Source organism: Taeniopygia guttata, chromosome 3 (assembly GCF_048771995.1).
Source record: "Taeniopygia guttata chromosome 3, bTaeGut7.mat, whole genome shotgun sequence".
In the NCBI taxonomy this organism is placed as follows: domain Eukaryota; kingdom Metazoa; phylum Chordata; class Aves; order Passeriformes; family Estrildidae; genus Taeniopygia; species Taeniopygia guttata.
The window spans coordinates 47784128-47799599 of record NC_133027.1 but is presented as its reverse complement, the minus strand read 5'-3'; the positions used below and the strand labels follow the sequence as shown (position 1 = coordinate 47799599).

At 38.0% G+C, this 15472-nt stretch overlaps 1 protein-coding gene across 2 annotated transcripts in view; it reads left to right on the top strand.

Annotated features, from left to right (window-relative positions):
- LAMA4 (laminin subunit alpha 4) overlaps positions 1-15472 on the top strand; it is a 96238-nt gene that overhangs the window by 70374 nt on the left and 10392 nt on the right. For both annotated transcript variants that reach the window (XM_012572738.5, XM_041715128.2), the window contains 9 exons: positions 1104-1275; positions 3367-3498; positions 4534-4676; positions 7961-8096; positions 9560-9697; positions 11201-11334; positions 12558-12722; positions 13444-13597; positions 14331-14521. In XM_012572738.5, the coding sequence (XP_012428192.4) occupies positions 1104-1275; positions 3367-3498; positions 4534-4676; positions 7961-8096; positions 9560-9697; positions 11201-11334; positions 12558-12722; positions 13444-13597; positions 14331-14521 (1365 nt within the window). The remainder of the gene's footprint in view (positions 1-1103; positions 1276-3366; positions 3499-4533; positions 4677-7960; positions 8097-9559; positions 9698-11200; positions 11335-12557; positions 12723-13443; positions 13598-14330; positions 14522-15472) is intronic.

Genomic DNA, 15472 nt, shown 5'->3' with positions numbered 1-15472 from the left:
TGGCCCATTCCTGCTTCAGATTAACGAACTGAAAGTGGTATTGAGCTGTCCCAGGAGGAACTTGGTCGCCCTTTGCTCCTAATTTTATCGACAATTTTAATTTTTTAAAATTTATTTATTTATAAGTATATGTATGTATGGAATTTGGACTCCTTACGAGTCCCTTTTAGCATGAGATATTCTATTATTTTCCTGCTGTCTCCACTAGCTATCTCACAATCTTGTTCATGTCTTCATAAAGGAAACTGCCTCATTAGCTGGGGCTTGTTCCAGGCTCCCTCCTTACCCCACTGGCTTGCCTAGGACAGAGCTTCTCCTGACCCGAATCACATTGCTCCAAACAATACAGTCACAGCCAGTCAGGTCTAATAGGCCTGATAACCTTTAGTGTAGCCCCATCCCCAGCTAGGAAAGCTTATACAGAACTTTCTTCCTGCCATACACTTCAAGCCACCACAGATATTCTTTCCACAAACTGGGAAATTCAGCTCCTAAAGTAGAAGCTGCAGCATTGGTTTAGCACAGACACAGCAGGCATTTTGCTCATGCTACAGGCAGCAACAGTGGAACCCCACTCTGGAAAAAAAAGGAGAGTAATTTGCAGCATGCGCTGGGAAGAAATGCAGGAAGTATTGGGATAGAGAAAATTAGCTTCCCACACCATTCCCAGAGGGAGTACAAGCTGCTGCTCTCCTCAACAGAGCATACCAGAGTCAGCTAAAGTTCTTGGAGAATTCAAATGGATTTCTGCACAAACTGGGAAAGCTCTTAAGAGACATATCTGTGTATCCTAATAATGAAGAAGTACTATGGGCCTATCACTTTACCAGGATGAGCAAAGAATTTTCCTGAGCTCTACATAAAGCACAGGATAAAAGCACAGTGTAATGATGGAGTTAGTTGCATCTTCAAAGCTACACATTATTTCTCAGGAAAAAAAATTCCCAGAAAAAAATTGAAAGGAAGTCATCAGTCTCACTATGCCAGGCAGAAGCAGAAGCTCAGAACAATTATTTCAATAAAGTATATAAAGGCATTTAAGTTCCCCTAAATTAAAATGGGTACATGCCAACTAATCCTTCCCTACTTGTTTTTTTCCATAGAGATAAGTTGGCTTTCACTCAGAGTCGGGCTGTGAGCTATTTCTTTGATGGCTCTGGCTATGCCTTGGCCAGAAACATCGAGAGAAGGGGAAAATTCAGCCAGGTGACCCGATTTGACATTGAAGTTCGAACACCTACAGACAATGGATTGATCCTGCTGATGATTAATGGGGTGAGTACCAAGTCCTGCTGGTACCCTTTATCCATTGGCACTACAAGTTCCCCAGTACCTAGAATATCTTGGAAAATCCAAACTGTTTATGTCCTCACATTTAACTTCTTGGAAGAGGAAATACTTTGTGTTTGTCTGGTGCATGTATACATTAGGAGGGAACTGGAACTTGCTCTGCAAAGGCCCCAGGAAGCCAAGGCCCTGAGCTGGACTCTGCTTCTATCCAGAGACAGTCAGGACTTCAAACTGGTCATATCCTAGTGATGATACTTCAAGATGGACTCCAGTTAAGCCTAGTTGTTGTACCTTTATTTAAATGTGAATGCTCAATCAAAGCTATGGGAAATTTCTGTGAAGTAACTCCCAAAAAGCAGCCACTCTGTGGTAGCTGTCACTTTATAACTGTGCCTCACGGTGTACTAGAGTTAAATATTTAAGTTACTGAAAATAGAAAGCAGTCCAAATAAAAAGGCTTGATGTCAAGAGCTTTTCTGTAGTGTGAGAGTGATGCAATCTCTATAAGTTTGAAGACATGAAAATATCCTCTGAAGACAAACATGGATTTTTTTTTTTTTTTTTTTTTTTTTTTGCCTTTGGACATTTCCACATCAAGCTCATGAGTTCTGTGTGGATTACAACCTAGAAAAGCCACAGAAAACATTTTTCTATGCAGATGTAGAGATGCAGTCCACAGACAGACACTTGTCTGGACACCTACGTGTAACACTGCTTTAAGCATTTAGAAGGAAAAAAAAAAAAACCCTGTCATTAGAAGAGCTACTCTCTAGTTTGCCTATAGAGTAACTTCCAGAAAAGGGTTGTGGGAAGCAATTTGCTTTGCAGCATAGCATGCTACCACTAACCTTCATTCTTAGGAGGTTTTGACTAGGCAGTTGCTGTTAAAAGTTTAAGAGCCTTTGTTGCAGAGCACTTATTTTTCTTTAAAGCAAAAGCATCTAGAAGTTTCTCGGAGATGTACGGACTTTGTATTTGTCAGTGGAATCTGCAATCAAGTTGGATATCAGCTGTGGGAGACCATGCCTGCTCACAAGCACTTTTAGAAAAGCCTGGTAGTCCATTATTCAATTCTGCAATGACAGCTCATAAATATTCTGAATGTAATCCTTGGTTCATTTTCAAGTTTATGCTGTTCAGAACATACCCAAGCTGCAGTTTCATTTAGAAGTGCTAGATTAAAACCTACTCTTACTTCTTTAAGTAGTGACTTCTGAAAGCAGGCTCATTTATGTCAAAGACAACAGTTCTTGCTTGGCCTGCAGTAGTGTTTTGAGAATTATTGTTCCCATTTTTCCATTATCCATGAACACTAGGAGAGAAGACAAAACATTGGCATCGGAAGCATTAACCCAGATGCACATTTGCAATAAACTTTTGTTTCTGTTTCTTTATGCTTAGTTTTGGAACAAGACTAATTCTAGGGTGCAGATCTTCATTTCAAGCACTCCCTAAAGATTTTCTAAAGTACAGCTCCTATTTATAAAATTTAGGTCACCCAGCCACAGAACAGAAACTGAATCAAAGTAGGAACAGTCAGAAATTCTAGAAACCAAATACATAGTAAATACACTCTAGCTATTGCTATTATTTCAGTAAATACATCAGTGCTGATCAAGGCTGTGAAAAGGCAAAATCCTGAGCGATTATAAACATTGTGATAGAACCTGCTAATGCAGACACAGCCATTTGAGCACAGCATTGCTTTTACCAGTATAATACCTTTCATTTAGAGCATGTGGTATTATTTTAACAGTGACTAGGTGTGTTTACATCAGGAATACCTTACTGATAAAAAATAATGATATCACTCTGCTTCCAAATACTATTTCTATAAGGAAACAGTTCACCAAGTCTTTCAAAAAGTGCCACTTATAAAGCAATTATGTGTGCATGTGCATATATATATATACATATATTATAAATATAAGCATATAGAAAATGTGTTACAATTTTGCAAATAAATATTTATTTCCCAGCATGCTTTTCCCAATGGCAGTCTCACAACGCTGTTTATTAACTTTTTGTAATTGCTGCCACATAGTTCTTTTCTGATTGCGGTTTTGTTTTACACAGAGCATGTTCTTCAGCCTAGAGATGCACAATGGTTTCTTGTACCTCCGCTATGACTTCGGTTTCAGCAACGGCCCCATACTTCTTGAGGACTCCATGAAGAAGGCTAGGATTAACGATGCTAAATTTCATGAGGTACAAATGTGGTTACTATCACAGTCATTTGACCAACTATCCCAGAGGCTCCAAGCAGAAATAACTGCTCCAATGCCCATGACAGGTGCAAAAGGATGAAGGTCAGGTGGTGATATGGTAGAACAGGCGGAAGAGTAGAGTGCATGAAAGTCCTACCAGTACCAAGCAGAGGCAAGGGAAGACTGTCCCTGCCTCCTCATAAATAAGTGCTTGCAGAAAGATTGTGTGTATTGTTAGCCAAGGACAGGACCATTCACATGGGAGAAAGGTTTATGAATTCCATATGAAATTATATCAAGGACAATTCTCTATATCAAATATAAAACCTTCCTCAAGTAAAATCATGTCATTATGTTAACTTGACCACCTTAGTTGTTATGCATTGCATTACAAGAATTATGGCATTTCCCATTTCATTTGAAAAGAGAGTTGATTTGTTTTTTTTTTATATATGCACAGTATTTTAGGGACTTCGGCAGATATAAAATATCTACTTGTATTTCGTTTCAGGGAATTTGCTATAAGCCAGTGTAACTGTGATAGTAGTAAATCCTCCCGCAGTGAGTTGCTTCTCCTGCCTTTTATTTTATGTCCATTCAAAGTCTGATTCGTGACCAAAACTACAGCTATAGGTCTGTTCATGTTTAAGTAGAAAATAATTAAACTCTCTATGCTTTGATAATGAAATAAGTTTTTTTAAAAGTATGCCCTAACTTTTGAATAAATCAAGAAAGCATTCTGAAGAGCTTATCTGTTTGCCACAGTGTAGAATTTTATAAATTTTCTTTATTCTTAATTGAAATGTCCTGAGGATTCAGTCAACAGAAAAATAGTGACATCAAGATAACTTCCTACTAGTAATCATTGTCAGCCTCTCCCAATTTACAAACAAATTCTCTGTTAAATGGGAGGAACTTTTCAACAATTTTGTTGTTCCTCCTTCAACAGAAGGTATAAAGATGCAATCGATTTTGCAAGATCACCATATAAATGTCATAAAAGATGACATTTTTAAGCACATGTATTTCTTTTCAGATTTCCATTATATATCACAATTCTAAGAAGATGATCTTGGTAGTAGACAGAAGACACATAAAAAGTGTGGACAATGAAAGAACAGCAATGCCGTTCACAGATATATACATTGGAGGAGCACCTGCTGACATCTTACACTCCAGGTTGGTTTACAAATGGGATCCAATCAGTATTTTCCATTAATCACCATATGTAAGTTAAATTGTATAGCCTGTCTTTAAGGAGTAACAGTAAAAAAAATTCTTTGGTATCAACATTATATGAAACAACCCTTCAGACACTCTTCTAAGTGTCTCTCAGAGCTCTTAAGTACTGAAGACTAGTCTTGATCCAGCACAGTTAAATTTTACTGAGACTAGCCCAGTTTTAGTAAGGGTAACAGAAAAAGTTGTGTTATTCAAACAAAAAGGCATTTTCAAACAACATGTTAACATATAAAATTGGTATTGCTCCTTGCTCTGCAAAAAGTGACCAAGCCCTCTACCAATCGCATTTTCAAACCTAAAGATGATCTTTTTCCCATTAAGCATTTCAGTTCTGATTCATCTCAGGCTCTCTTTGGATGTAAGTCAGCTGGCTCTGTGTAGGCGTGGGAAGAAAAAAAAAGGTCTCATTTTCCTATTGTACCATTTGACAGAAATGCAGTTTAACCTCAGTGGACTGTGTAACTCTCATTTCCTGCCGTAGGAATCTGCCTGACCCCAAGGTCACGCTCTGAGAGCAGACTGGCTGCTTGAAGAAGAGCATGCTGTTCTGATAGGCAGTATTCATTCCCAGGGTCAGACAGCAAGGCCAGAATTTTCAAAAGGGCTCCTCCAGCTGCTATTTCAAGTGTCACAACTGCTTAAAGGAATACCCTCCAAGTTAAAAAAAAAAAAAAAAAAAAAAAAAAAAAGACAAATGTTGCACAACAGCTTCTGGTATTTCTTGTGAAATTTTATTATTTATTTTGTTGTCAGAAGAAACTGCTATTGAAAATATAACGACTGAAAAATAACATCTGAGGTACAAAATACTTAATTTTTAAGCTTTTAATACAGTGACAAGCTTCACGTAAAGAAAAAGTATGCCTTTCAATCCCATGTAGTTATTTGAACATGCAGGCAGAGTAGTGGGCAAGGGAGAAACAGAGTATAACTTACCTTTCAAATAGTTCTTTACAAAGGTCTTTTATAAGGGGCTATTAAGAAAGCTAGTGAAGTAAAGAGAGAAAATGCTGCAGTGGATTGGGAAGCAGCTGGGAAAGAGAAAATGGGACATAGTAGTAACTTTTCAGTTTTTACAGTATAAAAAGTCTACAGCACATTCTCAAAGGATGTCTCTCAGGGCTGGAATTAAATACATTAATGATCTAGAAAGAAAGTACCGAAGGATGGCGAAAATTACTTTCATTAATCAAGCCTAAAGAACACTGAAAAAGCCCAGAAGGACCTAGAAATCTAGGTAATTGAGCAACTCAATGGCAGATGAGACTTGTTCACAAATATAGGATAAAAGATGTATCACATGAATTATGCATGCAGTTTCCTGAGCAGATTGTGGTTATTCTGAAAAACACCTGGAAGGTACTGTCAAAGCAGGAAAAATAGCATCTCAATTAACAAGCAGTATCAGAAAGAAAAAACCTAGGTATTGTAAAAATATTATCAATTATAATGTTTAAAAATATATATAGAAATTATTCAAGCAGAGCTGCAACTTTGGTATTGTACTCAGCTTTCATTCTCTTGACAAGACTAGACAGCACAAAGTATGGGCGAAATGTGGTGGCATCATTCTATTTTCATCAGGAGCATAAGTTAGTATCCTACTGATGATGTACTACTCTCTCTCTACTGCTACTACTATCTACTACTGATATTTATGCTTCCTCTTTGCAGACAGACTCACATTTAACCAGCTTTGCAGGGCAGCAGCAGCATGGCGGAACTAGCTCTAGTCTTAGAGTAGTCTAATAGTCTTCTAAAGCAGCGTATTACTCACTTCAAATGCACTTTTCTCTGTCAATTGTTTTTTTTCTCCAAATAAATTAATCTGGAAGTACCACCATATGTTATTTTGCTCCCACCTCACTCACTGCATAAAGCAGAAAGTTAAGGGTAGGCAGGAGCACTGGGAGCTTAACTCTTAACTGAATTAAGAAATTAACTCAAAAGCCTTTCTTTAAGTGAAAGCCTTTCTTTTATTGCTTGTTTGGAGAAAATGTTGTAGCATTTAACACAAAGACATGTTTATCGCATCCAGCCAGCCTGAGAGTCCAGATTAGAGTAATCAATCAGCGTAAAGATTATAGTTAACTGATTACTGATACTCCACACTTTGGTCCAAATCCCAGTAAGGATGACAGAAGCCTTCCTGTTGGTTTTGTCTTCCTGCTGATTTCACTGAGGAGCAAATTAAGCCCCTACAGCACTCCTTCTCTCACCATATTTCAGACATGTACATGTACTGTATTACTTCATCTAATGGTCTGGGTTTGCCAGTGCAAAAAAAATAGGCATTTGCAGATCTTCTGCCATGCTCCAAATATCTGCCTTACAATGAGCTAACTCACAGACAGTGAGTGCAGGTAGCAGATGTCAACAGTACCATGTCACATGAGGTGAAGAGAGTCCCACTGCTAAGGTACATCTTGCTTAAAGGACAAAGCCTGCTTCCAGGCAGCCAGGTCAAAACTCTGGATTTCACACCCACTCCTTCAGTGTATTTGCTCCCTAGTGATCTCCTGGACTGGTACGCAGTAGCTCCCATATAATTTCCTTGCACCTGTCACAGACCCACTGTGATTTTATGCAAATTACTTTTTCATGCACCTTGAGAATTGTGAGGATAAATTCAATTATAATCACCCTGTGCTGTAATGTTGCGGTATCTTGGTAAGATGTGCAGTTGAAAAACTGAGACTAATGAGTAGGAGCAGTTGGGATGCACTGCTGTGCTGTATACCTCAATTCTGACATAAAAAGGATACTGAAAGCCCACTCACTGCTCTCATTTAAAATTATGTAAACCCACGCATCAGCAAGTAGAATTTACTCTTACTTCCCTGACCTCTGTTAGTATTTTTCACGAGAAATAGAGACCCATTTGCTTGCAAAGGCAATAATGGAGATTGTTAGTAAAAGCAAGACAGGAAACCTAAATCAGAACTTCTCTTTAAAGCTAAAAAAAATTGAGATAAAAATAAATTTATTTTTACCACAAGTACTTATAAATACATAATATTTACTACAATTGGTGCATCTTGACTTTTCAAAACATAGTGTGGGGCTCATTAGTTGTTTTATAAAAAGATGCAAGTATTGGGCACCAGTGAGGCAAATGACTGAAGTTCTTCCAAGGCTTTTAGAACATCTTGGCAACAAAATCCTGTTCAGAAAGGCAAGGGCTATCTAACTGCAGTTTGTTTGGCATTGTTGTCCAACAGCATTAGTTCACATCTGGCAGGAAGTATCGGCTTTAAAGGCTGCATGAAGGGTTTCCAGTTCCAAAAGAAGGATTTCAACTTGTTGGAAGAACCAGGAACCCTGGGAATCAGCTATGGGTGCCCAGAGGATTCACTGGTAAGCATAACACCATTTGTGACATAACAGCAAATTTTGACAATGGATATAGCTCGAAGCTTGAGTTTCACTCCAAACAATGGAAAGACAGTCTTCCACCAAGGAAATGACTATGCACTCATTGACTGGCAGAGGTGGGGGGTTTATGTGTGTCTGTAAAGCCTGCTGACATAATACCCAATTTTCACTCTGAGCCATAGCACAAGGTGTTTCACTTAAAATTCTTCTCATATGTGAAATTGCAATGTGAAAGCTCAATCTAAAATAAATTATGTACTGTATTCTGAATGGAAATATTCCAATATAATTCATTTTTTTCTTAAAGATATGAGGAGAATCATCCTTACATGCAGCCTAATACAGATGTGTGAAATGGAAAAGACGGCAAAATATTCACCCTTCAAATGAGTTCTCCCCTTAAGCCACATCAGCTCTTCCTCTATAACACATACACAATAACTGCACCAGCATAGTGTTGTTTTGGGTTTTTTTGAGAGTTTTAAAGTTCTTCTAAAGGTTTTTTATACTTCCTGATGTTTACATATTTATACTGAATTTTCTCACACTGTTCTTGTAAATAATGATTGTTTTGCATTCTTCTTTGTAGGTAGAAAGAATTAATGGACTGTTAGTTTGACCAGTGTAGTTGGAGAGGTGGCAATTTCACCCTCCAATCCACTGTCATTTTTAAGTTACTATATATAGTAGAAAATAAAACTTTTTTAGTTATTTTCTTCCCCTCTTTTACATCTAGCGTCCACGTGTAAGTTATTTCATGTCGTAGTGTGACACATTAGCTCTGAGAAAATTGCCATTTAGCTTCTGGTTCCTTCTATCATTCATCATTTGTCCACTATAATGCAAGCTGGCAAGTCCAGACAGTGTTTGGGATCTTCATCCTGTGGCCATGTCTATCAAAAGCCATGCTGCAAACCTGTGAAGAGGAAGGATTGCTAGTAGAACTCATCACACCACCTCACCCTGTCAACACGAAGCTATCTGCAATTTGTACTGCCTTGGACCTAGCTTAGCTCATGAGACTCAGAGAGTTATAGACCACCATGTCCAACACCCTCCACCCTACACCAGTACCCAGCACAGCACACAAAGTACTATGCCATGTGTTGGAACTGTGACTCAGTGCCACACAGCTCAGACAGGGGCATGAGTACCTCTGCTTCTACTTGTCATGCTCTTTAACAACAGCAGACTTAAGATGGGGCCAAGATCCCAGGAAGCTGGGAATAATTTGACTTAGTCTAAAATTGCTACACTTTCTCAAGATTTTCCCATGATGTGAGAGAAAGCCTATATAAATTAGGGTGCGATATGCAGGAAAAATTGGTTTTTAGAACTGAACTGGCTGCAAGTGTTAAAAAAATTAGAAAGAAATAGCCTCATTCTTTGTATTATTGGAATGGTTTTTGATCTGTACATGTAATTTTGTTTTATTTAATACACAGATGTCTCGCAATGCATATTTCAATGGTGAGAGCTTCATTGCATCAAGCCAAAAAGTGTCCCTCTTTACTGAGTTTGAAGGAGGCTTTAATTTCCGGACATTGCAGCCCAGTGGGCTGTTGTTTTACTATTCTGAAGGAGTAAGTATCTAATTTTTTACTGTTTGTTTTATTTTACCTTTTCATTTTTTTCCCAGGAGAATAGAAGGGGAATAATACAATTTCTCACTTTATGGTTTCATGCTAGAGAAAGTAGTCTGCAATATAAAAGCATTCACTGGCAACCTCATTTTTGCAGTTTGCATTTGATCTACAGATGAAAACTAGTAATGCTTCGACATTATTTTGATGCTGAGAGGAGAACTGGCTCATATGCCTAGAATTAGCTTGTGCTCGCTGAAGTCCTTAGGGCAGAAATGTACAGAGCATCTTGCTGTCCTCAGCAGCAGTGCAATCCCTATTTGGACCTGCAGGTGCTACCAAAGTACAAATAATATTAAGGATCTGACATTTGCCATCCAGAAAATCACCGAGAAGCAAAGTTTGTTTGAATTAGTGGCACGGCATTTTGAGCATTGCTGAGCTGACAAAAATCAGTCACAACGCTGCCTATATTCCCAGATGGCAGTCAGACTTCCATGTGTGACTGGGAAAAGCTGCGCTTGAGAATGGCTCCTTGCAGCTATGGGAGGCCAGGCTGCTCTAAATACCCCCTCAGAAGTGCGACACGGGCAGAAATATGGACTTGAACTCACAAAATGTTGTGTGAGACAAAGTGATCCCAAGATGCTGCAGGCTCAGACTGACATCTGCAGCGAGCATGAGACAGAACATTTGCAACCACCCCCAAATGTCTGTTCTGCTGTGCTTGCAGAATATCATCAGCAGTGCAGCAGAGGAGGCTGCGTGACACCGATAACCACTTCGAAACTTTCCCGTGTTGCAGCCTGGAGTATTACCTTCAATTGAAATCAGGAACCGTGCCAGTTCCCCACACCGCCTGCATAAATGAGGCCTCGCACACACCACTTCAGGTTTTTAACTCAACAGCTCTAATCCTATGAGGTGCCAAGTGCCCTACTTAACAAACAGAAGCACTTGGCAGAATGAGCAGAGTGATTCCTACCAGCGCACAGCGGCGGTGCTTGCTCTGATGGAACTGAGTATTCCTGCTAGTGGCACAGTGATCCCCTACACCTGACCCAGATAGCACATCTTATCTCTGAGATAATTTTGAGTGATTGAGCAGGTCCGATCACAGGGAATTAGAAAAAGAAAAAAATGTCTTGGTCGTATGACAGCAGGAATCTCACAGTAACAGCTGCTCAATACAGTACCAGGGTTCCAGAAACACAAATGAAATGTAAACATTATATATTTGTGCAACATGGAAGGAGCTCATGTGACAGGTACATGAGACATAATCAGCAGCAGAATTCTCAGATTCTAGGCTTTAAAACTGGCAAGAATATAAATTCTAATGATGTCATCTCTTGTTTTGCTTCTCAGAGTATATCTTTTTGCAAATTAAGCACAAATGTGGAACACAGACAGAAGAAAAAGAAATACAACAGGAAAATTCATAGAAATGTTAATTTTTCTGTGTAATACTCGCTTATGAAGATGCTTTTGTCTATATTTCAGTCAGATATATTATCCATCTCTATGGAGAGAGGTGCTGTGGTTTTAAATGCAAGTGGAACCAAAATTCAGTCACCAGACCGAAATTACAATGATGGAAAAACCCATTTCATCATTACATCTGTCACCCCAGAAAGGTAAAGTTGTACAGCATCTTTTATTCTCTACCTTTAGAACATAAGTATTTCTTGTAAAGCACATTATGATTTAACACTCACTTTTAAAGTGATACTTGAGTAGGGCCTTTTTTTGAAGTGACCAATTTTAAAACGTGATTGAAAACTGACCAGCCTGGGCCTGAGCTCAAGATGATGGGAATTTTTATTAAAATGAAAATAATAGTTTTTTTCTGAAAGCTTAGTCCTCTTTTGTTCTCAGGTAAGAAAACAGTTTAATAACATTTAAGGCTAGCATGAGATTAATTTTTTAACAAGATTAATTCTTCTAATTTGTTAAAACAATTCCCAGTTAACCCTAAAGTAATTGAGGCATCTTCACATAAAGCATTCATCTGGGATGTACACAGTGAAACATGTTAAAATATTTTTAGCACTGTCAGCCACAAATGTGACTAAATACAGCAGTAGGGAATAAGTCTCTCTCTGTGCTCCTTGAAAGTCTTGAAACCTTTGGTTATTGGTATGTTTTACTATTGTTTTTATGTTTAATTTTTTTAGAAGGTCACATAATCAAAGCAACTTTCTTTAAGGATCTTACCTATGAGATACAAGTGTTCTTACTTTCCTAATGGAAATGAACATTTGTACCTATGACTTCTGACATCTAAGAATCAGAGTTTGAAAAGCCGAAGGTGTGAAAAGGTGCCTTGGAATAATTTTGGGGATTGTCATGTTTCCCTGAGCTTGCAAAACCAAATCAATGTCTGATGCTTTAGTATACTCAGTTCTTTATAAAGCCAGAGAATCATTACTGACTTCTGCAACAATTAGTGGGTTGCAAAATCAGAATAGGTAAAAAGCATTGTATAAGCTCAAACACCAATGCACTGTGATGAAAGAGACGGGAAAAGGGATAGGGGCATAAACAATTAGCAGGTGCTTGGATCTTATTTTTCCCAAAAGGTGGCTCCCTCCCCTCATCAGCAACCACCTAGTTTATCTTTCTTCACTGTACAGTTTTGGATTTCACAATTAACTGCAGAGTAGTATTAAATCCATGGGCCCCTGTACAGAGTTTTGCCAATGCACTGCTACTTGTTGCACAGCTGAAATCAAAGTTCTCTCATGCCTTTGAGCAGTACCACTGAGTGGAGTCTATTGGGTGCATGTACTGTGCTGTCTGATCACTGGCACTGATGTTTCCAAAGCTAGCCTGCAAAATGGATGCTTTGCCCTTGCAGGTATGAGCTGACTGTTGATGACAAGAAACAGAGCAAGAAGAACCCAGCAAAGGACAGAGCAGGGAAGAGCCCAGACAGCATCAAGAAATTTTATTTTGGTGGCTCTCCCCTCAGAACACAGCAAGCCAACTTCACTGGCTGCATAAGCAATGCCTACTTCACTAGGTGAGTAACATCTTCCCAAACACATTAACAGGCAGCCACTGCCCTACCTGACAGCTTGAATAGTAGCTCATGAGAAGTGATTTATTGTCACAATAAAAATTCCTCTCTCATTTTGTGCAGACAGCATGTGTGAATAAGATTCTTACCTCATTTGCCATGGAATCTGTTGGCACAGATCTGCTAGGTTAAGATATTGTTAAGGTGGGAATAACTTGATGAAATAAGCTTTCAGTACTGCACCTGCTAATGCTGTGGGTGCAATGAATAATTTGCATAGCTGTAATTTACATTTATATTATGTAGCTCTCAGGTCTGCCTGTGAAACAAAATTATATTAAGGCATCTCACAGAAGCTGGGGAGGTTAGGACTTTGGTCATGTAAAAGTGGTCAGAATGTGTTGATCTTAAGTGCTTTATGAAATGTTCTTATATAGATTTAAAAGTTGAATTTGATTGACACTGCAGATTGATACTCTCTGTTTATGCCAGCATGTATACAACAGGCAGATGTAGTATAGGCTGTCCTCATTACCCATACATTGATTGATCAATCTGTACTTTCATCCATGATCCAAGAATGAACAACTGCCCATTCAATATAATTTAAACTATAAATGTAAAATTCTGAGATTTTTAGGCAGACAATTCTAACACTTGACAAAAAAAAAAAAAAAACAAAAAAAAACCAAGCTGTTCTTGTCATCTCCTCTTTGAAACACAGGTTGGATCAAGAGGTTGAAGTGGAAGATTTCCAGAAGTACTCTGAGAAAATTCAGGCATCTTTGTATGGATGCCCTGTTGAATCTCCTCCTGTTGCTCTTATCCATAAGAAAGGAAAAAACTCATCAAAAGCCAAAGGAAACCATAATAAAAAGGTCTGCTACAAATTGCTCCAGTGCCACTCTAGTGTTTTCCAAAATTCTCCAAATTATGGATCTAAAATGCATAAAGACAATGCCACATATATGAACAGGACCCTTTACAGTTCCTTTACATATTCCATCACTGGAAATTATTGCTCTGACACAATCTATCTGGCCTACACTTGCATCACTCTCTTTTGCTAGAACTCTAAAATAAAATACCTGGCTTCTTCAAAACAGGACTTCAGAAACGAACCTTTTTGATTTCTTTTGTACTGTAAAGGCAAAAAACTCGTTTCTGTTCTCATTGGCTTCTGTATGAGTCTCTATTGGGTACAATTAGCACACGTTAATATAAATGAGGGAAAAACCTCCCTCCAGCATGCAGAATTTTTGCATGATGGTATACTTAGACTAAGCATGCAGATATGCTTGGTCTAAGCATATCCTCTCATGCCTATAAAATAGGTGATATCACCAAAAGCAGAGAGAAAAATATTTAATTAGGAAAACTGCAAAAAATTTAATTGAAATTATGTTAGCTGCACAGGTATTTTGTTTATCCCTTGTTCTATCCTAAATCAGCACTTATAGTAGATCTGCTCAAGGAAAATTTGACTCAGAAACAATTCTGTTATTGTTGTAGGGAAACTACATATTACTAATTCATATATAAATGATACTGTTATTTTATTATGTTCAATCTTAGCTAAAAATTCTGGTTAACAGTTTTTTTTCTATGAAGGTGGGAAGAGATAAAGACAAGATTTCACAGCCCTCATCTGGCTTCAAAAAACTGTATCAAGTGAATTTGCAAAGAGAGCCTCAGTGCCACTTGCCCATGAATCCCAAGGCAACTGAACATGCTTATCAATTTGGAGGAACAGCAAACAGCCGGCAAGAATTTGATCACATACCAAAGGATTTCAGTCAAAGGTAAAGTAACTTTAGAAATAAAAATGAAATATGGTGGGGAGGAGAAAGATATATTTCAATTTATTTTAAAAAGGACACATTTCTGCTGTTACCCTGGATTTTTTCTTTATATCTTAGGCTAAATTTTGTGTCGAGCCTGTTGTTAGGTTATATTAAAAGGTGATTCAGTTGAGTAAGAGAAAAACATAGATTGTGTTTCCAGTTACATCCCTTTTGTGAATCTTCATCTGTATTGCACATTAACAAAATGTGCCTCCTTGCCTATTTGTGTGAAGCTTTTGAGGATGTTAGTCTATACAAGCACTGCACAATAATCAGTCTTTTTACACAAGAAGTAAAGGCATTAAAGCAAAAAGGAAGCAGTAACATGCTGAGTGGACCTAGTCAGGAGTTTAATCTTCACAGAGCAGTAGGACATAAAGCTATAAAAACCTGGTCCAATTCAATCCATAATGGAAATCCAAGTAATAAGGAGTCCAGATACTGTTGAAATTTAATATTCATGCTCCCACAAAATATGTCATGCAATATTCAAAACCCAATAAGGATTTTGGTTTAATACTTTCCATTAAAGACTATAAATTCAACAACACAACACTTCCTGGAAGCACACCAGACCACTAACTTAGAAAAAAGAGTGTTCTTTCCTGATTTAAATTAGAAAATCATTATGTTCATTTTAATTCAATATCATTTAACTTAGGGCAGTTCTGATGGCACCCATATGAAGGAAAACCCAAAATCTAATATCTTCATCCCACCTTCATTCCTAAAACACATATTTATTTGCCAAATGTTATTAAAGCTTCATTTATGTAATGTTCATTTTTAAAAAGTTGTGTCATTTTAAAACAACGGATACTGGCAAGGGACTGAGTGTCTGTGGAATGTCCACACACATGCTATCGGAAATGTATAGGTGCTTGAGAAAATATGAAGAATGGAAACTAG